This window comes from Oryza glaberrima, chromosome 7 (assembly GCF_000147395.1).
Source record: "Oryza glaberrima chromosome 7, OglaRS2, whole genome shotgun sequence".
Lineage (NCBI taxonomy): Eukaryota > Viridiplantae > Streptophyta > Magnoliopsida > Poales > Poaceae > Oryza > Oryza glaberrima.
This window is the reverse complement of record NC_068332.1, coordinates 26044167-26066787: the sequence shown is the minus strand read 5'-3', so window position 1 is coordinate 26066787 and position 22621 is coordinate 26044167. Positions and strand designations below refer to the sequence as shown.

Here is a 22621-nt window from a genome sequence, read left to right as displayed (position 1 = left end):
GGAAGCATGCCAATGTAGATGGACATGTAGTAAAGGAAGATATTTTGGAAGAAAAAAAAAAGAGACATAAATCCCTCCTTTCCTCCCTCTGGGCGTTGTTGCTTTCACCGCCTTGCTTGTACCACTGCCACGTCATAATCGTAGGAAATAATTCCATCACCTTGAGTTCTAAGCTCCATCAGGATTCACGTCCCTCTCTCTGTTGGCTAGAGATTGAAGACAATGTTTTTTACTAGGCTAAGATCCATGGCTAGAGAGCAGGTGGTTGAGATTTAAGAAAATCTCTATCATATATGTGTTTCTGTAATACAAGACATAAGTTATAAAGCAATCACTATGCAGCTCTTCAGCTGCTATAAAACCCAATGTTAACATATAAGGCTGTGTTTAGTTTCTGGAAAAAGTTGGAAGTTTGAGGATAGTTGAAAGTTTATGTGTGTAGGATAGTTTTAGATGTGATGTGATGTGATGGAAAGTTGGAAGTTTAGGGTAGTTGGGGATGAACTAAACACGGCCTAACAGTACATATGATTCATCACTCTAAACCATGGGTTATACTCCCTCCGTTTCACAATGTAAGTCATTCTGACATTTCCTATATTCATATTGATGTTAATGAATCTAGATTGATATATATGTCTAGATTCATTAACATCAATATGAATATGAGAAATGCTAGAATGACTTAGGCCCCCTTTGATTCAAAGGAAATTCATAGGAATTTTAGAGGATTTTATTCCTATAGGAATTTTTCCTATATAGCCCTTTGAATCAAAGGAATGGATCCTATGAAATCCTATAAAATTCCTATGGAATGCCTCTTCCCATGCAAATTTTAGAGGAAATTTAACATGAGGTAGAACCTCTTGGTAACTTTCCTTCGAGTCTATCTCTATCATCCAATTACTGTGTTTTTCCTGCGATTCAATCAAACAGTCATTCATGTGTTTTTCCTGCGTTTTGCAATCCTATGTTTTACACTTAGGTGGTGTTTGTATCCAGGGACTTAACTTTAGTCCCTGTATTTAGACACTAATTTAGAGTATTAAATATAGACTACTTACAAAACTAATTACATAAATGAAAGCTAATTCGCGAGACAAATTTTTTAAGCCTAATTAATCCATAATTAGAGAATGTTTACTGTAGCATCACATAGGCTAATCATGTATCAATTAGGCTCAATAGATTTGTCTCGCGAATTAGTCCAAGATTATGGATGTGTTTTATTAATAGTCTACGTTTAATGTTTATAATTAGCGTCCAAACATCCGATGTGATAGGGACTTAAAAGTTTTAGTCCCATCTAAATAAGGTCTTACATTCCTATCAAAATCCTATGTTTTTCCTATTCCTACGTTTTCTCAATCCTGCAATTCAAAGGGGCCCTTGCATTGTGGAACGGAGGAAGTACATTCTTTGTCCTTGCTATCTCCGTGAGTTTGCTCAATCAAGCTCTATAGCTGGTAACATCCAGTACTACGTACTCGTACCAATATTTGTAAAAGTGCTTGTAACATAAATTGTACAGGCTTTTATATGTTGAATTCAAAAATAGTGAAGAAATGCAGCCGGATAATAGAAGCACAACAGTAACCGTCCCAGAGCAAAGGAAGCATGCCAATGGAGGACATGTACTAGACACTGTGCATAGTCTGACATCTTTTGCATCGTTTGGGCATTGGATGAGCAACACAAGGAGTGCTGGCTGGCTGGCCATGGGCTATGGCTAGTCAATGATTGATTGGACGTCCGATAAAGGCAGAGACAAATGAACAAACAAACATATGGAGAAGAGAAGAGCAGCACAAGATGCCGGCTATCATAGCACTCTGCTACTACGGCTGTGTTTAATTCAGCTTAAAGTTTGTATTTTGATTAAAATTGAAGATGATGTGATTGAAAAGTTGTGTATGTATGACAAGTTGATGTGATGGAAAAAAACTGAAGTTTGGATCCAAACTTTGGATTTAAACACAACTTACTATGCAATTGCAGTGACCTACACAACACACTATTGTGGATAACGTGATCATCTGACAGTTTAGTGTGTGACTATGCAAACCAAATGCTACTAGTACTGCTCGTACTCGTAGTACTCGGACGGTCAAACTGATTGATTGGCTCAAGGGGTTTAGGGCAGTTTTGGTGGGGTCCCTTCAACAGTCAAACGATATGGATGGAAAGGAATAATATTGGATCATCCTAGGTATCTCAGTGAATCTACTATTACGGGAGAAATCGGATCAAAGTTTTCTTCTGATGTCCTGATCAACTGGAAATTGCATGAAAATTCTTAACTACCCTGAAATAAACATGAATGGATTGGCTTAACCTGTCACACCGGTTCTGAACTCAGGGTTGTCCTTTCCTTTTGTCTTAGACATGGGTTAGATCCAGGGTAAAAATTTTTACTCTGCCACATTGAATATACGGACACACATTTGAAGTATTAAACGTAGTCTAATAACAAAACAAATTACAGAATCCGCCTGTAAACCGCGAGACAAATTTATTAAGCCTAATTAATCCATCATTAGCAAATGTTTACTGTAGCACCACATTGTCAAATCATGGAGTAATTAGGTTTAAAATATTCGTCTCGCAATTTACACGTAATCTGTATAATTAGTTATTTTTTCGTTTATATTTAATACTCTTTGCATGTGTCCAAATATTCGATATAACAGTGTGAAAAATTTTACCGGGGATCTAAACATGCCCTTATAGATTATGGATTGCCACGGGCATAGTTTCTAAGCTCTAAAACATTCAAAGAAATTCTAGTGAAGAAAGTTTCTTAATCAACATTTCTTTGAAAAAAAATTCAAATCAATTTTTCAGCTTTCTAATATTTAATTTATTATGCTGTGTCCTCAAATAATTGTCATGAATTTAATTTTATCTATCAGTTACAAAGAACATGCCGAAAAAAAAAGGGAAAATCTTCATCTTACTGAACTGAAAGGAGAAAATACTATTAATGCACTTTGTCGTTTAAGACCAAACAAATGCAAGCTACAGATTGTGCTACCATGTAATGCAGTGTGTCTCGCTCGATTATATGCAATCTGTTGAACTTGTTGACTACTCCTTCCGGCATACTACTAGTAAACATGCAAGAAAATTGGTCAAGTCATTTATCTCATCAAGTCTGTCTTTCAGGAAGGAATCCGATTCCTTCTTTCCTATACACGGTAATGATAGAAAAAGAAGCTGCCGAAAACGGCATGACGCACTATCTAGCGTGTGTTCGAGGAGTAGGGGATTAAGTGGATTGGAAAGATATGAAAACGAGGTGAGCCATTAGCTCATGATTAATTGAGTATTAACTATTTTAAATTTTAAAAATAGATTAATATGATTTTTTAAAGCAACTTTTCTATATAAAATTTTTGTAAAAAACGCACCGTTTAATAGTTTAAAAAACGTGCGCGCGGAAAACGAGACTCAAATGTCCCCTGTCTCCCCCGAACGAACGATGCCTAGTGTCCTTCATACTCCATATATTTATTTGTCATTGTTAATTTCCAAGGCTACACAAAAAGGCACAGGATAAAGAAAACAAAAACTTGTTAATTTGCTAGGGTACAGAAAAAGGCATAGAGCAAAGGAAAAAAAAAGTGTCACGAGGGAACATTTCATGCCTGCCCCTGCCTGCATATAGGACTATATGGCTTTGCATCGCCGTTGAAGATCAGCCAAGGAATGAAATTTGTACCATACAAAAATTAATTCACGGGTTTTCATTATGCATGTTTCAGCAAATCACTAATTAATATGGCATGTACAATAATCATTCATAAAAGGCACTTAGTCTCACTCAACAGGATTTTAGAGTTTTTAGAATAGAAAATAAAAAATATATTTTAGGTTAATGATTAGAGTCTTTATTGTCTTAATTATTATAAGACACATGTATGCATTTAACTATTTGCCACTTTTCCAATTAGCAATTAACTATTTGTTGCCCCTATTTCAACGATATATGGGTCCACATGTATCTATGACATGTGGATCCAGTGGCAAAAAGTTATTTGCCACATCTAAAAGTGGTAAATAGTTAAATATCTACAAATCCGATGGCCCTAAGAGTATAGCCATATTATGTCGTTAAAAATGTTGTCTAGCTCACTTGAACGATCGACATGGAAGAAATAATTGCTTACTAATTAACAAGATGCTGGAAATGTCGCTCGATCATGTAACTAGATGTTAGTCTGATTCCCTTTTAATTCCATTAACCAGCAGCGCATCACATCTTCTTCGGCAGCTTGTTTAATTATTCACCGGCTCCGGTTTAGCGAAACAACGTCAACTTTGCCTTAAAGAATCCGAAAACATCTTGCCTGGCCCAATCAGATCGCCGGATGCACCAAAAAAGATTTCTAAGCAAATTAATCATGTTGATTAGCCGGCGAGCTTATCTCCTAGTACTAGCTAATGATGATAATTATTGCGTAACGTCATTGATTTGTACTAAGTACCAAAGGTCACATATATTTTTTCTTCAAGCCGTTTAACTCATAATTAAGTACTACTAATGCTACTTAAGTACTTGAGATAATGTCTTATCTAGGAGTACCAGCAGCTAGCTGGACCATAATATTAATGGTGCAAGCCCACTTATCTGATAATGTCCTGTTCATGTGTTGGATCTTGACAGTTGCTGTGTTCCCATGTCTCCGGAGTCTCTCCAGCAACCCAACCATTAGCAGAAATTTCAGAAGTACTGTACACTTGGACGTGAACAACAAAAAGTTTGGTTGGTCCACTACTACTATTATTACTTCCTCTATCACATTTTAAGCACAACTATAAGTTTCAGTGTCTAATTATGATCGCCCGTCTTATTTAAATATTTTTATGATTAATTATTTTATTATTATTAGATGATAAAATATGAGTAGTACTTTTATGCGTGACTTATGTTTTTTATTTTTTAAAAAATAAATAAATAAGACAAACCATTAAAACTGAAAACGAAAACTCATAACTACGTTAAAAAATGGAATGGGGTAGCAATGAAGAAAAAAAAACACCCACGTAGGAGTAGTACTGGTACTCCCATATGTGCAGAAACTGTAGCGATTATTGGTCCCAAATGTTTATGTACTCCTACCATTAATAAATTAATAATGCAATGCGTCTTTTTTGTTTCGTCACAGGTAACGTGGTTGGACTACTCCTATTATTGACTTGACCACTGACTCCATTTCGGACTCACTCGTCACCCCTCTGACCAAACTACAGTACAGTTTTTACTGTTGTTGCCACCAGCAACCAATCGTGAACCGTAAAAAAGGAGAGGTAAAAGAAAGGGCTTTGCTGGGTGCACGCCACGTGGCGCCTCCCCGACATGGCTTGGCTGTCAAACCAAAGCTTAACAAAAGGGCAAAGCAGATCGCGTCGCTCACTGCCCGATGCTTAACAGCTAATTGTGCGTGACACGTGGCAGTCCAGTGTGCGTTTTCCTTTCACCAAGAAATTTCAGCAGTCATAAGATAACGCTACTACACCTCTGTCCCAAAATATAAGGGGGCGTTTAGATTTAGGGTGTAAAATTTTTACGCGTCACATTAGATATTATATATGGTGTTGTATAGAGTGTTCGAGCACTAATAAAAAAACTAATTACAGAATCCGTTAGTAAACCGCGAGACGAATTTATTAAGCCTAATTATTCCGTCACTAGCAAATATTTACTGCAGCACCATATTGTTAAATCATGGAGCATTTAGACTTAAAAGATTTGTCTCGCAAATTAATCGTAATCTGTGCAATTAGTTATTTTTTAACCTATATTTAATACTCATGCAGGTGTTCAAACGTTCGATGTGACATGGTGAAAAATTTAGGGTGAAATCTAAACATGGCCTAAGAATAAAACGTTTTCTAATATAATGTATCTAGATAGGAGTCTATCAAGATATGTTGTACTATAAAACGTATCATTCGGTTATAGGTTCTTACATTTTTAAATGGAGAGTAGAAAAGAAATTCCGGCAGGCAGAACATGTATATGCATGTAGGAGTACGAAGATGCTCGGCTTTAGCAGAAATGGCAAGAACAAATTCTCTTAACCCTTTCTTTTAGCAAATTCGGCCACCTGGATACTCTAAAATCTCTTAATGGTTTTTATTCATTTGCTTTAGCATAAAGCATACTTCTATCTTAGAGTAGTTTAATTACATGTGCAAGATCTTGATTTGGCGTCATCTTAGGGTGACTAGCACGGTTTTAATTAGTGGATTTGTGCGAGAGTTTTGCATTAGCAGGATGTGACATTGATTAGTGATGGTGGCATGGAGTATGCCCCAATTCATGTGACGGCATGATGAAGAATAAAGCCCACCTTCTTTTCCCAGCTTTTGTGAAAAAATAATACTACTCTTTTCCTCCAAACGGATGATTGGAAAATTAATAAGTTAAAAAGATTATTTCTCAAGCTCATTACTTTTGCTAGCCTCGATATTATACCACCAACTTAATTCTTTTATTGAACTTGCTCTAAGGAAAACAAAATTGACCTCAAATCAAACTGAGCACAGATGTTTCCGAGACATAAAGAGTTTTGCTGAGTGCTACGGATCCAAAAGTCTTTTATATATTCTCTGAAACTGAACTGAAAACTCAGCATGTATTGCATGGCCCCAGGGGAAGTGAACTCCACTGATCTTTCTGTAACACAACTGGATATGTCCTTGAAGTTTTCCTTTCTCTCGATTGCATCGAAAGCCTAGTTACGACGAGCGAAGAGAGATGTTGCCAAAAGCTAAAAAGACTTGCTGTCAGATACGCTCTATGCCAATGAGAACTTTCCCTGCACCTTGATAGCCGAGCAAAGATACTGTTACCTCCGTTTCAGATTAGAAGACACGTGTCTAGATTCATTAACATCTATATAAATATGGGCAATGCTAGAAAGTCTTATAATTTGAAACGGAGGAAGTATTCCACTTCAAGTAGACTACTCTGCTTACTATCAAGTTGCACCACACTAGATTTTAATTTCCAGTTTCTTTAGTTTATTTGTCATTATTTAAACCTCAAGAATTATAAAATGGAGAAAGTATTAGTAGTAAATATTTTTTAATATTGGTTAGTTCAATAGATAGAGTATAGAAAATCATACTAAGCAACATCATATAAAAGAAAATAGAGGAAGTGTAAGGAAAGTTCCCATTTTCGTCAGCACGCCTCAGAATTCTCCTGGGTTAAACGCATGGCTCATTGCTCTGTCTCATTCCAGATAAACTAATGGCAGTAGTGTTGTCGCAGGTGGTTCCTAATGGTAATTGACTGTTGAGTTGGTTAGAGTACTCTATCCGCCTTAAAAATAAAACAACTCTATACTAAGATACGACACATTTTAATACAATAAATCTAGATATAGAGTATGTTCAGATTCGATGTACTAGTATGTGTTATATTTTAATACGAGATTAGTTTGTTTTGAGATGGAGGAATTATTTGTTGGCCTATACTCGTCAGAGATCTCGATGTTTGGAGAATGGATGGAGATTAAAACTGTGTTTAGATATATGGGTGAAAAGTTTTGGAATGTCACATCGGATATACGGACACACATTTGAATTATTAAATATAGACTAATAACAAAAACAAATTATAGAATCATCCTGTAAACTGCGAGACGAATTTATTAAGCCTAATTAATCTATCATTAGCAAATGTTTACTGTAGCATCACATTGTCAGATCATGGAGCAATTATACTTAAAAGATTCATCTCGCAATTTACACGTAATCTAGTAATTATTTTTTATATATTTAATACTTCATACATATGTCTAAACATTCGATGCGACGGAGTGAAAAATTTTACGAGGGATCTAGACAGCCCTAAGTGGTGTGCTAGTACCACGAGATGGTTGGTGATAGGTCAGTCAAGAGTTCAAGTTCCAACGTTTGTACTACTCGTTTTCTATTCCCCTGTCCACCTTTTTCTACTTTATTTGTCCCAAAGTAAAATTACAAAGGGATAATGCAGTAATGCATCAAGCAAAAAATAAATCGGCTGATAACTTTGCTTGGTAGTATCATCAATGGCCTGAATGAGTACACACCATAGTACCATACTCATCAGCTAGTAATTCATGGGAGCATCCTTCTGTGAAAGAGAAAAAAACAGAGATAGATTCAGGTTGGTATAGTAATCTTACGGGAGTGTTTAGATCCAGGGGTGTAAAGTTTTGGCGTGTCACATCGGGTATTATATAGGATGTGTGTCGCATGGGGTGTTCAGCACTAATAAAAAACTAATTATAGAATCCATCAGTAAACCACAATACGAATTTATTAAGTCTAATTAATCAGTCATTAGTGAATATTTACTGTAGCACCATATTATCAAATCATATAGCAATTAGGCTTAAAAGATTCGTCTCGTAAATTAGTCGCAATCAGCGCAATTAGTTTTTTTTTCCTATATTCAATACTTCATATAGGTGTTTAAACGTTTGATGTGATATGGTGAAAAATTTTAGGGTGGGATCTAAATAGGACCTAAGTGCAAAGCTGTAAACGTTTGTAACCAACGTTCTTTAATAGCACAAGTTGTGGCTGAATCTTTTGAGTATCAAAGGGTGCGTTTGTATAGGAAGATGGCGGGTCCATGGACACATCTGGTAGGCTTGTTTGTAAACTATCCATGCCCCTGGCCCTGCTCAATCATGGCAGACACTCTTGAGAGCTACAAGAGGAAGAGCCAAAATAAGTTCATAATCACAGCATCAGGGAGCGGCACGCCCAGATTTAAATAGCTAATCATCATCAGCACCACACACGCCACTATACATCATTCATCAGGACGTATATAAAAAGCTAACTTTAAGCTACGAATCTAAATTATACGTGTGTCTAAATACATAGTTAGGATTAGATTTTTTTAACAGACGAGGTAATTAAGATTGAGCTCGAGAGCTAGCTCTACCTTATTCCAGGAAAGAAAAAGAGAAAGAACTGTACATGATTCAAAAACCGAGCTTCTAATTCTTCTAGACGCTGCAGTGCCTGCCTGCAATTGTTCAACCCCTCTCTCAAAACAGAAGAAACCTAAGAAGAAGAGGCAGTGCTTGCCCTATAACGTACGTACTCCATCCGCATATTGTATAAAGGCTGTGTCTAGTTCGTTGGCTAATTTTTATTTAATTATACGGACACACATTTAAAATATTAAATATAGACTAATAACAAAATAAATTACAGATTCCGCCTGTAAACTGCGAGACGAATTTATTAAGCCTAATTAATCCACCATTAGCAAATATTTACTGTAGCATCACACTGTCATATCATGACGTAATTAGGCTCAAAAGATTCGTCTTGCAATTTACATGCAAACTATGTAATTGTTTTTTTTCATTCACATTTAATGCTCTATGCATGTATCAAAACATTTGATGTGACGGAATTTTTGGAAGTTTGAAGGGAACTAAAAACGGCCAAAATTGTTGATTTTATTTGACTAAAATTTTGAAACTTATTTTATGTAATAAGTTATTTTGGGTTTATCCTAAATCAAACATCTTTACAAGTTTATAGAAAAAGATAATTGTTCATTTGATTCTACTCTTAAGTCTAACTATCAATCATGTCTTACTTTTTAAGTTTGTTTATTTAACATTGTTTTCAAAAATAAAAATGAAGGTTGACCCTAATGAGCCCTGAGATTTTCTCGACAATGGAGTACAAACGAATTTCCCGTACGCAAACGTGAAGTAGTAGTAATACCTCCTTCCCATAATAAATACAGTTTTGTAATGTTTAAGTCCAACATTTGATCACTAGTCTTATTTGAATTTTTTATTTGTATTTTTATTGTTACTAGATGAAAAAACATGAATAATACTTTATGTGTGACTAATTCTTTTAAATTTTTTTAATAAGATGGATGGTAAAATGTTGGATACAGATATCTAATGCTGCACTTATTTTGAAACGGGTAGTGCAAACGAAGAGTTGGTGTGATGTTTTACAGAATTTTTTTTTTTGGGAGTGATCCAGCTGAATGCTGTACGGTAAGCTATTCCAGCTAGCTGCAGTGGCAAGTGGCAACTGCGGCTTCTACTTTCGTACGGGCCTGACGTGGAAATGCACGCGGGTAAACGGGTTGGTCTTGAAAATGCTCCTCCTCCTACTACTGTGATCTTACCTTTCACTGCTACTGCTGTCCAATTCGCAGCAGATTCTTTCTCACGTTTTGATATTACCTTCACCGTACCTTCCACCCTTTTTACTGGCGTCTGAAATTTCATCGGATTCGATTCGTTTCCTGTCCTGCATTTCCAATGTTCAGAGCGTTAAGATTGATCTCGCTCACACGGTTCAGTTCGTTGTAGAGATTAGAGAAGGCTCTCTCTCCTTACCTGAATGAAGGCGAGCAACGCAGTCTTTGTAGAGTAGTCTCAACCATTCAAGTGGAGTCCTTACTTTGTTCTAAAATGCGACAATATACAATAGGATGAGACGCGTTTTAATACTATGAATCTAAATAGGGGTTAAAATTTACCCCATCCATTTTAGGTCACTGTATTTTAAAAGGAACGGAGTATTCCCTCCATCCCATAAGAAAAAACTAACTTATGAGTAAATGAGATACTACATGTTACAACGAATCTGGATAGAGGTAGTGTCCTATCTACTTTTGTGTTGGTTTAGTAAGTGATGCTCCTGTTGCTGTCAACTGAACCTAACCGAACTGAACTGAACTGAAGAGCTGAACCGAACTGAACTGAACTGAAGAGCTGCTTTGCGTTTAACAGCGAACAGTTAGGTTCTGTGCACCGATGCTGACATTGTTTATTGCTATAAGGACGAATCTTCCTGTAGCTCACCTTCCACCGGCCGTTATTCAGCTAGCAAGAGCACCATAAAAGCTGCAAGGTGCTCTCGTGCCATCCTGATCTCCATCCCCATGGCTTCATGCCGAGCTCAAGCTTTTCTTTCTGTCTGTCCTTCTGTTCTTCTTTCCATTTCTCCTGCCCTTCTGTCGAGCTTATATTAAGGAAGATGTGAAGCTTGCAAAATAGCAAAACTAGAGTACTTACTCTAGTAGTAGATGCAGTTGAATTCAATTGCAAAAGCTAAGTAAAATGTGTTATTATAGTACGGATCAAGATCCTCAACCTTCGAAGTAAACTGATTCCATCACTAATATGTAAGCCCGATGAACCCTAGACCCACACATGTTATTAACAAGGCAAAGTGGCAGGTAGAGTATCTCAATCCGTTCCAGTACAGTCTGATGGGCTGAAACTGCGTGCGAGAGTAACCCAAAAGCCCATTAGGATTATAGTAAAAAATCGGCCCAGTTATTAGTATTCACACAGCAAAGCGTACGACCCATGTACATAGCCCATGAAGAACTTCAGGCCCAGTTATCTCCGCGCCGAGTCCCAACCGCCGGCATCGGCGGCGACGGCGGTGCGGAAGCGACGGGGATGTAGAGCACCACCGGACTCCGGACGACGTGCTCCGGCGACACCCATCTCAGGCTCCCTTCCAGCACCGCCACCGCCTGCGCCGCCTTCGTGAACCTCCCGCTCACCGTCACGGCGAACGTCTTCTTCTCCCCGGCCTTGGAGAACACCAGCGTCTCCGGCGACACGCTCAGCTTCAGGGACGTCTCCCCGGCCAGCGTCACGTTCGCCGTGTACTTCGACTCCGCCGGCCCGACGTTGGTCACCGTCCGGTTCACCGTGAACTCTCCAGCTCCACCGTGATCGACGGGTAGTTGAGGTGCGACTGCCCCACCCGGGGGAGATCCCTGCAGCTCTGCAGGCTGGAGTTGCGCACGATGATCGGCAGGACATACTCGCCGACGAGCGTGCAGAGGAAGCCGGCGTATTCGGCGACTCCGATGTCGTAGACGAGGCCCGGGTCGGCGGCTCTCGTCGGGTTCACGTGGCCGGCGCCGGTGTTGAAGGGCCCGAACAACATGGTCTTGTTGTGCTGCTCGTCCAAGATCGGGCCGCCGGTGTTGTCGACCTCGTCGGATGTCGTCAAGATGGCGGACTTGATGGCGGCCGGCGACCAGTCGGGGTGGACGCTCTTGACAAGCGCCGCCACGCCACTCACATGCGGCGTCGCCATGGACGTGCCGGAAATGACGTTGAAAGACGGCGGCGCGGCGGCGGCATCGGTGCGAGCAACCGACGAGGGCCACGCGGCGAGGATGTTGAGACCTGGTGCCATGATGTCCGGCTTGAGGATGCCGACGTTGAGGAAGCTCGGTCCCCGCGACGAGAACGCCGCGAGGGTGGGAGCTGGACGAACACCTAGCACTGTCCTGTTCTTGAACGTGATGGTCGCCACCGGATTTCTCGACCCCGCGTACTCTATCATCCTGGCTCCGTCGGCAACGGTCACCTGCACCACGTCGGAGCCGTAATCCCGGAGGATGGTGGTGTAGCCCAAGAGGTCGGTGTTGATCAGCACCACGCCGGCGGCGCCGCCGCGCTTTATGTTGTCGACGACCGTCGGAGGGCTCCCCTCCAGCTTGCACAGCACGATCTTGCCCTTGATGTCGCCCGTGTCCGCGATCTCGCAGAGACCAGCCTGCTCCTTGGAGTAGGACAGAGGGTACGCCTTGCCGCTCGAGTTGCTCGCCTGATCAAGCGCCTCGCCGTCGATGACCCTGCCGTCGCCGAGCCGCGTGGGGGCCGAGAACCGCCGGTCGACTGAGCTGGCGGCGACCGTGACCATCCACGGCGCTTCGTTGCTAAGCGTCGCGAACGCCGGGCCATTGTTGCCGGCGGCGCACACCACGACGATACCCTTGGACACCGCGCTGAACGCGCCGATGGCGAGGGGGTCCTTGTCGTAGTCCGCAGCAAAGCTGCTACCGAGGGAGATGGAGAGCACGTCGACGCCATCCTTGATGGCCTCGTCGATTCCACCCAGCAAGGCCGACTCGGTGCACCCTTCCACGGTGCACACCCTGTACATGGCGATGTGCGCGCCAGGCGCGATCCCGGCGGCCGTGCCCACGCCGAGCCCGTTCACCGCGGCGCCGTCGACGAAGTTCCCGGCGGCCGTCGACGCGGTGTGCGTCCCGTGCCCCACCCCGTCGCTGGTGTCATTGTCGCCGGGAATGAACGACTTGACGCCGATGAGCTTGTTGTTGCACCGGGCGGCGGTGTCCCTGCAGGAGCCCTTCCACCTCGCAGGCGGCGGCGGCACGCCGCGGTCGTCGAAGGAAGGGTGCGAGGAGTCGATGCCGGTGTCGAGGACGCCGACGATGACGCCCTTCCCGTACCCGGAGTCCCTCCACAATCCGGCGTCCTTCCTCAGCCCGAGGAACTCCGGCGTGTGCGTGGTCATCAGCTGCAGCGTCCTGTCCGGGATCGCGCGCACGAACCCCGGCTTCTTGGACACCGCGTCGAGCTCGCCGCCGGTGAGCCTCGCGGCGAAGCCGCTGACCGCCTCGGTGTACGAGTGGACGAGGCGTGGCTCGTCGTCGGAGCCGGCGAGCTCACTCAGTGGCAGGAAAGATTCATGCCACCGGCGGTGGTCGTCCTCGCCATCGCCGTGGCCAAGCGGCGGCGGCGGCTCGACGAACACGATGTAGGTTGCACGGCCACCTGAAGATTTCGTGCCAATTTTCTGTGGCGGCGTTGCACCTGGATTGATGTAGCAGAGTGCAGGTTTAGACGATAGGAAGGCGGTGAGCAACAGAATTGGGAGTAAGGACGCCATAGCCTGCATGAGGACTGGAGAAGACGATGGCGATCGATGAAGAAGCTTTGCAATGGTGGTGATGTGTTGTTATACACGCCTGGATGGCATGTTTGTTTTGGCAAGATGATATTAGCCCGTATCAATCAATTACCTTCATCTATGAATTAACCTATCCAATTCACCGCCATTAGTTGGTGCCAAATCCGGCTGGGATTTGAGAGGAATGCATTTCGTGGACGTATCAGGGTCTGGATCCCCTGGAGTTGAGTATAACTCTACCGTGTGGAGTTGGTTAAATCTGTGCTATCCATTGAGTTGAGTATAACTCTACCGTGTGGAGTTGGCCAAATCTGTACTATCCATTGTTTTCTACGGCTGAGATCATTCCTCGTCAATTTAACCTAATAAGTTTTTTTAAGGAATTTTCACCTAATAAATTAACTCCTTAAATTAATGGTTATGACTTAGTTTTTTCATGTGTTTGCTCAATAATAGCAATTTGATTAAGTTCTCACCCCAAAAAAATGTAATAGAACAACGTTTTGTTATTCCCCAAACAACAGATATAGTCGATCAACTCTAAAGCGGCAGTCAGTGTATATCAACATAGTGCTTTTACATATATGCAATCAGCGAACCATATCAATATTAATGTGTATGATTTTTTTAAATAATAGATGAATCTTGAATTTTTTGTGCTAATTATACAGTAAAAATGATCTCGTGACAAGCTGTTGATGTAAGATTATTTGTTGCATGGTCAGTTACTGGTTTTAAGTATAAATTAATGTGGCTTAATCCTAGCCCTTGAAGTATGCCGAATGGCACAGATTTGGCCAACTCCACCCGGTAAAGTTATGCCCAACTCTAGGGGATCTGGACCCGACGTATCATGGCAATTGATATCTCAGCAGATCTGGGTTGGAATTCATCCTCTGCCAGCGACTCAAATGCAACACTTATCTATGTTTCTGCATGAATCTAGACGAGTTTTAGTTTCATCCTCCACGTTTGCACCTTAATTCATTGTAGGAAAATCATAGCCCAAGTATGGGAGGTAATCGGAGATCCAATTGTGACAGCTAGTGAATGTCGCGAGAGATCAGATAAGTTTGCAGTTGCACGTATATGAACTCATCACTTATTATGCCTGCCTTAACTACAGAGTTAAGGCCATTTTGATCCCATAAACGCAAAAAAACATATTATAAGCCTCCCTTAACTATGAAAATTATCGAGTCCAGCACTATAACAGAAAGTATTTTTTACACCTAGGTGACATGGCACCTAGGTGTATGCCTGTAATTTAAATAATTATATAAAAAATACATAAAGTTTGATAAGATAATCCATGATAATATAAGTCACTATGCAAACATGCAAGTCTAAATTCGATCGATGTATGAAGAAACAAAAATAACAAATTTTATCTGCACTGTACGGGTACTATTGAATGTCTGATTTTATTATTTTTGTTTCTCTAGTTGTAGATCAAATTTAGTCTTGCATGTTTGTGTATAGACTTGTATCATCACAAACGATGTTACTAATTTTTTTAATTTTTTTCTATAACTATTTAAGTCACATGCAAATGATAGGTGCCATGGCACCTAGGTGTAGCATATATAGTAAATCATAGCTCAAGTATGGAAGGTAATCGAGGATCCAATCGTGACAGCTAGCGAATGCCTCAGGAGAGATCATATAAATTTTGCACGCATAGGAATTCATCACGGAAAGGGGGAAAAAGGTTGTGCTAGATATTGAGTAGGCTACTCAGCAATTCAGCATGATATTGGGCCGATTTACGTATTTGACAGAGCCTCCATGTCTGGTTTTGTGTGGAATAAGTTCATCTGAGTTCTCTTAACTTGTCAACGAATCTGATTTTCATCCTTCAACGAGAAAACCAGATACAACGGATCCCTTAACTGTTAAAACCGGTGCAATATAGGTCTGATGGCGGTTTGGACGGCGGTATTCGTTGACGTGGTGCGTATGTAGCTAATTTGACTCGGTCTTTATATGATGTGGCGCTTACGTGGCAATTTGATTTGAAAAATAATAAAATTTGTGGCCCCACACGTTAGTTAAAAAAGTAATTTAAAAATGATGGGCCCCACATGTCATTCTCACCCCTCCTCTTCTTCCTCCTCTCACCCCAACTCCCCTCTAATCATTTCTCTCTCCACTCTACTCGTTCTCTCTCTAGGTGTGAGTGAGGAGGGACGGCACGCGGCAGCAGGGTGAGGAGGGAGGCAGCGCCGCCACAAGCACTCGCCACTGGAGTTGATAGATGAGCTCCCTCCACCGCCTTCCTCCATAGGGCGTCGCTACTGTGCTCACCACCGGGCACCGGCCACCCCTGACTGTTGGTCTTGTTCCAAAACTAGCATAAACCAAACCCAAATCCCCCGCTTCGTCTGCTCTGCAACATCCCATAGATCCCCATCTCCCTGCAATGCGGGCTTGGAGAGAGAGAGACGAAGAAAGGTGAGTTGGGGAGAGAGGAGGAAGAAGAGGAGGGGTGAGAATGACATGTGAGGCCCACACGAAGCCCACCATTTTTAAATTATTTTTTGGTGTAACTAACATATGGGCCGATATTTTTTATTATTTTCCAAATCAAATTGCCACGTAAGCGCCATGTCATCGCCATATCGTATGAAGACTAGTCAAATTAGCCATGTAGGCTACACCTTAACGAAAACCGCCATCCAAATTACCATGGGACCTATATTGTACCGGTTTTTGACAGTTAAGGGGACCCATTGTATCTGATTTTTCAGTTGAAGGACGAAAATTGGATCCATTGACGAGTTAAGGGAACTTAGATAAACTTATTCCTTTTGTGGTTGAGCGAGCAAAATCAGACACGAACCATAAGTTGAAGGATACATCTGGACTTTTTTCCTCAGGGAAGCCTGCACCTTCTTCCATTAACATTTGGGCCAACATTTCCGGGCTATTAGACCTACACAAAGTCTAATGGAATAAGTTCACATTAGGTCTCTCTATTTGTCGGCCAGTCCGATTTTCGTCCCTCCGTCGCAAAACCGGGTATGACGGGTCCCTCAACTTACAAAACTGTGCAAAAGAGGTCCCTCGGCAGTATTGTGTCCGGTTTTGGATGACGTGGTGCCTACGTGGCTCCCTTTGACTTGGTCCTCGTCCCACATGGCATTGACGTGACGCTTACGTGGCAATAGGATCTCATGAAAATATAAAAAACATGGGACCTACATGTCAGCTACAAGAAATAATAAGAAAAGGTGGGGCCCCTGTGGTCCCACATATCAACCCCCTCTACTCTCTATCCCTCCTCTCTCCCTTATAGAATGGTGAGCGGCGGCGCAGCAGGGGGTGGTGGGCGGAGCGGCCCGCGACGGTCGGGCGAGGAGGGAGGCGGCGCGCCGCAGCTGGGTGAGAGGAGGGGCCGCTCGCAGCAACCGGGCAAGGAGGGAGGCAGCGCTCGGCGACCGGGCGAGGAGGAAGGCGGCGCTTGGCGACCGGGCGAGGAGGGAGGTGGCGCTCAGCGACCAGGCGAGGAGGGGCGGCGCCGTTCTGCTGGGCATCTCGGGCGGAGCGGCCGACGACATGGAGCCCGCGCTCGCCGGCGACCTCCTCCTCTGCCTCTTCCTCCTCCGGCCACCTCCACCAGCCGTTGACCCCCACGCACCGCCGACACCCGCCGGCTGCCGACCCCCGTTCCTCTCCCTCCCTCCCATCGACCGGCGTGCGCTGCGCTACCTCTTTTCCTGCCGACCACCCTGACGAGCTCGCCTCCTCCCTCGCAGTGCTCTCGCCACGCTGCCCGCCGCCCGTCGCCGTCGCTCCGCCTGCCGCTCCACGACTGTGCGCCGGAAGAAGATGACGACGAGGCTGGCACCCCTTCGGCTTCGTGCCGCCGCTCTGCCCGCCGCCGCCCTGTTCATTTTCCCGCCCAGCGCTCCCGTCGCCAATCGCCGCCGCCGTAGCGCTAGCTGCCAGACCCCCCCGGACGGCCGGACCTGCCTTCACGCGGACCGGCGGCGCTCCGGTCGGGGAGCAGCGCCAACCACGCCCGCGCCGCCGTCGGAGCTCGCCTGCTCCGCCGCCCACCCGTGCCGTCCCTTGCCTGGGAAGGAGAAAGAGAGGGGAAAGGAAAGAAGAGAGAGAAGGGAGAGGGAAGAAGAGATGAGTGAGGCTGACATGTGGGCCCCACCATTTTAAAACTATTTTTGTTTGTGCAGCTGACATGTGGGGCCACGTTTTTTATTATTTTCCCGAGGTATAATTGCCACGTAAGCGCCACATCAATGCCACATGGGACGAAGACCAAGTCAAACAAGCCACGTAGGCGCCACGTCAGCCAAACTACCTTCAAAACGCCGAGGAACCACGTTTACCCGGTTTTCTTAAGTTGGGGGCCGGGTCATACCCGGTTTTGCGGTCAAGGGACGAAAATCGGACTGGGCAACAAATAGAGGGACCCAAAGTGTACTTATTCCAAGTCTAATAATTAGGTCAACGTTTCTGGGCCGACTTGGCCCAAGACGGATCACATGGGCGGGCCGTACTAGTCTTCCTCCTTCCCTGCCACCTGCCCGCGTCCACTTGTTGCCGCGTCGCCTCCACGCTCGCCTGCAACGCTGTCCGTCGCCTTCAGCTCCTCGCTCTGCTGCTTGGATGCGTCCTTCGTCTCCCTTGCCTTGTCCACGGTGGTGTCCTTCGCTTCCGCCGCGTCGCCGTACTCGCTGGGCTTGGTCTGGGCGGCGGTGTCCCTCACGACGCCGAGCGTGCGGCCGACGGCGCTCACGAGGGACCAGGCGCCCCGCTGCGCCGCCTCCAGGATGCCGGCGCGGTGGTGCTCGGGGCCGGCCTCCTCCTCGCCGACCACGCGCGCGCGCTCGGTGCCTTCGTGCGTGATCTCGCGCGCCGCCTCCCGCGCGCGCGCCATCTGCTCGCCTCGCTTCTCCTGCGTCGACGACATGATCGCGCACTGCACTGCTAAATTGGTGGTTTCCTGTTCGTCGTAGGGTAGCGCCTCTGATGATGAACATATATAAACCTGTACGTGCGACGGCTAGGCGACACGTCCCTTAGAGGGTGGACACGTATTGCAACGTGTCACGTTTGATAGGATTTTGGTCACGGCCAGGGCCAAGTGTGCCCCTTATCTCCGAGAAGACGAGTAGCATATGCCAGCATTACCATGAAAGGGTATGGAGACTAGTGATTGAAGTTTTCTGAGTAGCATTTTAAGATCTTGAGTTCAAATCTCTATAAGATCGAATATTCGGATTGGATTATTTGAGAGCTAAGTTTTAATAGGCTAAGTTTCTAATTTAAAAAGATTGTATATATCTAGAGTAAAAGAATACCCTTCTAAAAAAATGACATCATCAACGTTCACCACTCCCTGAGCATCTCTGAACATCCATGCAAAACGATTCAAAAGTGGTTGATTATTAAGCATCCTTGCATAACAAATTTAGTCTGTGAAACATCCATGAATCATGTAGTGGTATATGTTTACACAGCTCTGATCGCTAAGCTAGCATGGAAGGATGATTATTAAACATGCTTAATAATTTTATTATGCTATCTTTTACTACCAAGCTTCACCCAACTCTGTTTGATCAAAGTAGCAACCGGTTGGTCCATCCTGAGGGAGCAGAGCTGCCTTGACCGCACCTCTCGCGCCTTCTTCAGGAGGGATGATCCCTGTATTCCAGTTGATCTCCGTGTTGACAAATCCAGGGTGAACGCAGTTGATGCGCATCTCCGGGTGCCTCTTGGCCAGGATCCTGGTGTAGAGGTTGACGACGGTCTTGGACATGCTGTAAGCCGGCAGCATTGTTGGCCATCCTGCCTCCTCAAGCCGTTCGTTCTTCAGGTCAAGCAAGAACTCGTTCAGCATCGCTTCTATCCGTGCTTCGTCCCAGATGTCGATGTTGCGCAGCTCGTCGCGGAGCTTCTCATTGGGCATTCTCTGTGGCAAGTTTGGCACAGGAACTATCATGTTGTTAGGTAAGCTAGTTGAAGCACAGAACTACCTTTTTTTTTTAATAGAAAGAATTTGTACCTTCAACTCTGACCGAAGAGAGGTGGTGTTAACAATTCTTGCTCCTGACGGCGATTGTTTCAGTAGCGGCAGGAGAGCTTCTGTTATCCATTTCAATCCATAATAGTTGGTGTTGAGGCATTTTACTGCCTCGTCGTATGTTTGTACAATTACTGATTGGATCAGATTGACTGCTTTGCCGGATAGCTGAATTGCAAACACATTTTTTAGTGGTTGAGATGGTTGCTGCTGACTATTCATTTGTGCATCAAAAAGAGAATTTTTAATTGAATAGACACCAGTGTTCAAAGTTCGCAATGAACACTACGCACCAAAATAACGCAAGGATATCTGACACTAAAACTACTGACAACTGTAAGGGGCCATATCATCCAAGGGAAAAATTAGAGAACAAAATAGGGGAGGCATTTGAAGCTATGCAAATATGCTACTTCCTACTGGCTGATAATACTTGTTGTTTTGAACAAAGACACGGTATGCAAAAAACAACTTTAACCACTATTTTTTATTATAATATATATATATAATATCAATAAATATATGATTTTATTGGAGCACCTTTTAAGACCAATCTATGCATATGGTCACCATATTTCTACAATAAATATTTTAGATGTTATTTATAGTTAAAGTTTTTAAAGTTTGAAAATAGCTTTGTCCAAAACAATAAGTATTATCAATCCGGAGGGAGTAAAAAGCTAAGATAAATCTACATACCCAAACCCTGGGATCAATGTTGAGAGCTCTCAGGCCATCCTGGTCTACTGCAACCCCTCCAACACCTGCATTGTTCACCTGCATTTCTCACGCGATCTTCAGTATATGTTCGTTCTTGTAGAAACAGATTGGCTAGACTTTGTAGTAAAGAGAAGGAAACAGCTGTATTTTTACCAAGATGTCAAGCTTTCCAAATCTACTGTTGATGTATCGGGCCAATGAGGCACGACTGTTACCATCTAGGATATCAAGTTGATGGAAGATTATGTTGGAGAGGTTAGATTCATGGCAAAGGGACTCAACAGCATCTTTCCCCCTTTTCTCGTCTCTTGCTGTCAGAATGACTGTCACACCTTGGAGGGCAAGCTGGCGGCACACTTCTAGGCCAATCCCTCTGTTTCCACCAGTGACTACTGCAAGCCTAAATCGGACAGGCAAAAATTTAGTATCCTGTTCATTGAGGACTAAAAGTGCCTATTTTTTGTATGTATAGTAATACCTTTCAGGTATTGTTTCATGGTCATGATTCACTGCCTCAAGCCTGTGGAACAAACAGTGTGAGTTCTGTTGCATTGGATAAAATAGTAAAAATGCCTATAATCTCTTTTGTGCTGAAAAGTACTGGTGGCGCAGGGTGGTGTTCTTGGTGCAGAAAGAAAAATGCAAAAACTCTATGATTTTTATGAGTAACTTGACGTCTCATGAGAGCGGAATGGTTAAACTGAATGCTGCTAAACTAACAAAATACGGTTCTTCAAAAGTTTAGAGTAGCTGATCCTAAAAAAAGAAGAAGAAGTTCAGACTAACTGTTGCACCTAACCAGCTTACTATTTTTTGGGGAAACGAACCGGCACCAGGTGTGCCAATTTCTTTGAATATAGTAGGAATAAAGAGTATTTATAGATATCATCTATGCATTACCCCAACCAGGCTGCAGAAAGGAATAAACAGGCAATAGCTTTTATTGCCGTGGAACAATATACTAAGGGCTTGTTCACTTTATAGCTATTTTCAACCTTTCCAAAATTTAGCATTGCTAAAATATAGATTAAATATGATATTGTCAAATTCTTTAGACATGACCAATATTTGATAACAAAGTAAACACCGCCATACATTTGTTGATTTTACCAAACAATGATATGGTTTAAAATGATAGTATGAATCTAAACAGGCCCTAACTGCCCCTCTTATCCATATCTCGACATATAGAGTACTGAATATAGTTATTTACTTGAACAAGGAGGTTTCTACCTGCTTATGTTGAAAACAACATGAGGGTTTTGGGTGAGTAACTAATAAATACTTAGAAAAACATGCAACCTATGAAATGCTCTGCACTCAGGATAAATTCAGACTTTCAGACATGCACTCAGGATAATTTCAGACTTTCAGACATGTATAGCATGGACAGGAATACAGCATTTTACAGTGAAGCAGACCTATCAGAGTAACGAAATGGGGGGAGGGGGCGCAACCTGTGCCGCGTTGAGGACGACTGCATCGCCGCCGAGGGTGTTGCGATGCGGATGCGGGTGGCGAAGATGGCTATCCGCTGGACTCGTCCCTGCGGGTGTGGCTGGAGAGGGGAGCGAAATGGGGTTAGGCCGGGTCGGACTCTCCAAGAAGTAGATGAGTAGCTCGCGGCGGCGGCGGCGGCGGCGGCCATCGCACCTTCAGCTTTGGATAGATAACCGCGTGAGAGGAGGCGCCGGCCGCCGGATTTTGCTTAAAATATTTGGCCAGCGTGCCCCCGCCGGCCCAGCGACAAAAAAGGAGGGAAGCGGCGGCGCTTGGGGTTGCAGGGTTCGGTGGATGACTGAATGGACTAAACCCTAATTAAACAGCATTGTAGGCTTTTTTTTTTAACCACAAGACGTTGCGTTAGGTCTTCTTGTACTGTCGCCTGCGATCTTGACTGCAGGCACAATCTCGTCTCGACGACGACCGGCGTCGTGACTCCGTGCGCCGCCGCTGGACTGCCGCCGGCGCCGTAGACGACGACCGTGCTCGCCTCGGAAGGCGGAGCCGGGTTTTGTTGGCGGTTGGGCCCACATGGCAGTGAGCGCGACGGGAGTCTGCGTAGGCGAAGACTGATTTGACTTTTCAGCGGAAGGAGATGACGGGCCGCTGGCG

At 43.8% G+C, this 22621-nt stretch overlaps 1 protein-coding gene and 1 pseudogene across 2 annotated transcripts; both read right to left on the bottom strand.

The window, feature by feature from the left end:
* Window positions 1-11389: 11389 nt before the first annotated feature.
* Window positions 11390-13728, bottom strand: LOC127780819 (subtilisin-like protease; annotated as a pseudogene).
* A 5406-nt stretch (window positions 13729-19134) lies between these two features.
* Window positions 19135-22420, bottom strand: LOC127778244 (short-chain dehydrogenase/reductase 2b-like). 2 transcript variants are annotated; one of them, XM_052304818.1, is made up of 7 exons: window positions 22160-22416; window positions 21964-22064; window positions 20985-21026; window positions 20660-20906; window positions 20486-20563; window positions 19769-19954; window positions 19137-19675 (listed from the first exon to the last, which is right to left on the bottom strand). In XM_052304818.1, the coding sequence occupies exons 2-7, from the start codon at window positions 21987-21989 to the stop codon at window positions 19295-19297; spliced, it is 960 nt and encodes a 319-aa protein (XP_052160778.1). In that variant the 5' UTR covers window positions 21990-22064; window positions 22160-22416; the 3' UTR covers window positions 19137-19294. The 2 variants fall into 2 exon arrangements, with proteins under 2 accessions (XP_052160777.1, XP_052160778.1); XM_052304817.1 differs by having other exon boundaries at window positions 19135-19675; window positions 21964-22420.
* Between the last annotated feature and the right edge of the window lie 201 nt (window positions 22421-22621).

What these genes read in the sequence shown, in the direction of transcription:
- LOC127778244 (XM_052304817.1), bottom strand. Translation starts at nt 22,154, where the DNA reads ATGGCCGCCGCCGCCGCCGCCGCCGCGAGCTACTCATCTACTTCTTGG. An exon ending in TCGTCCTCAACGCGGCACAG is followed by an intron (nt 21,027 to 21,963) that starts GTTGCGCCCCCT and finishes TTTGTTCCACAG; the next exon opens with GCTTGAGGCAGTGAATCATG. An exon ending in CATGAAACAATACCTGAAAG is followed by an intron (nt 20,907 to 20,984) that starts GTATTACTATAC and finishes TGTCCGATTTAG; the next exon opens with GCTTGCAGTAGTCACTGGTG.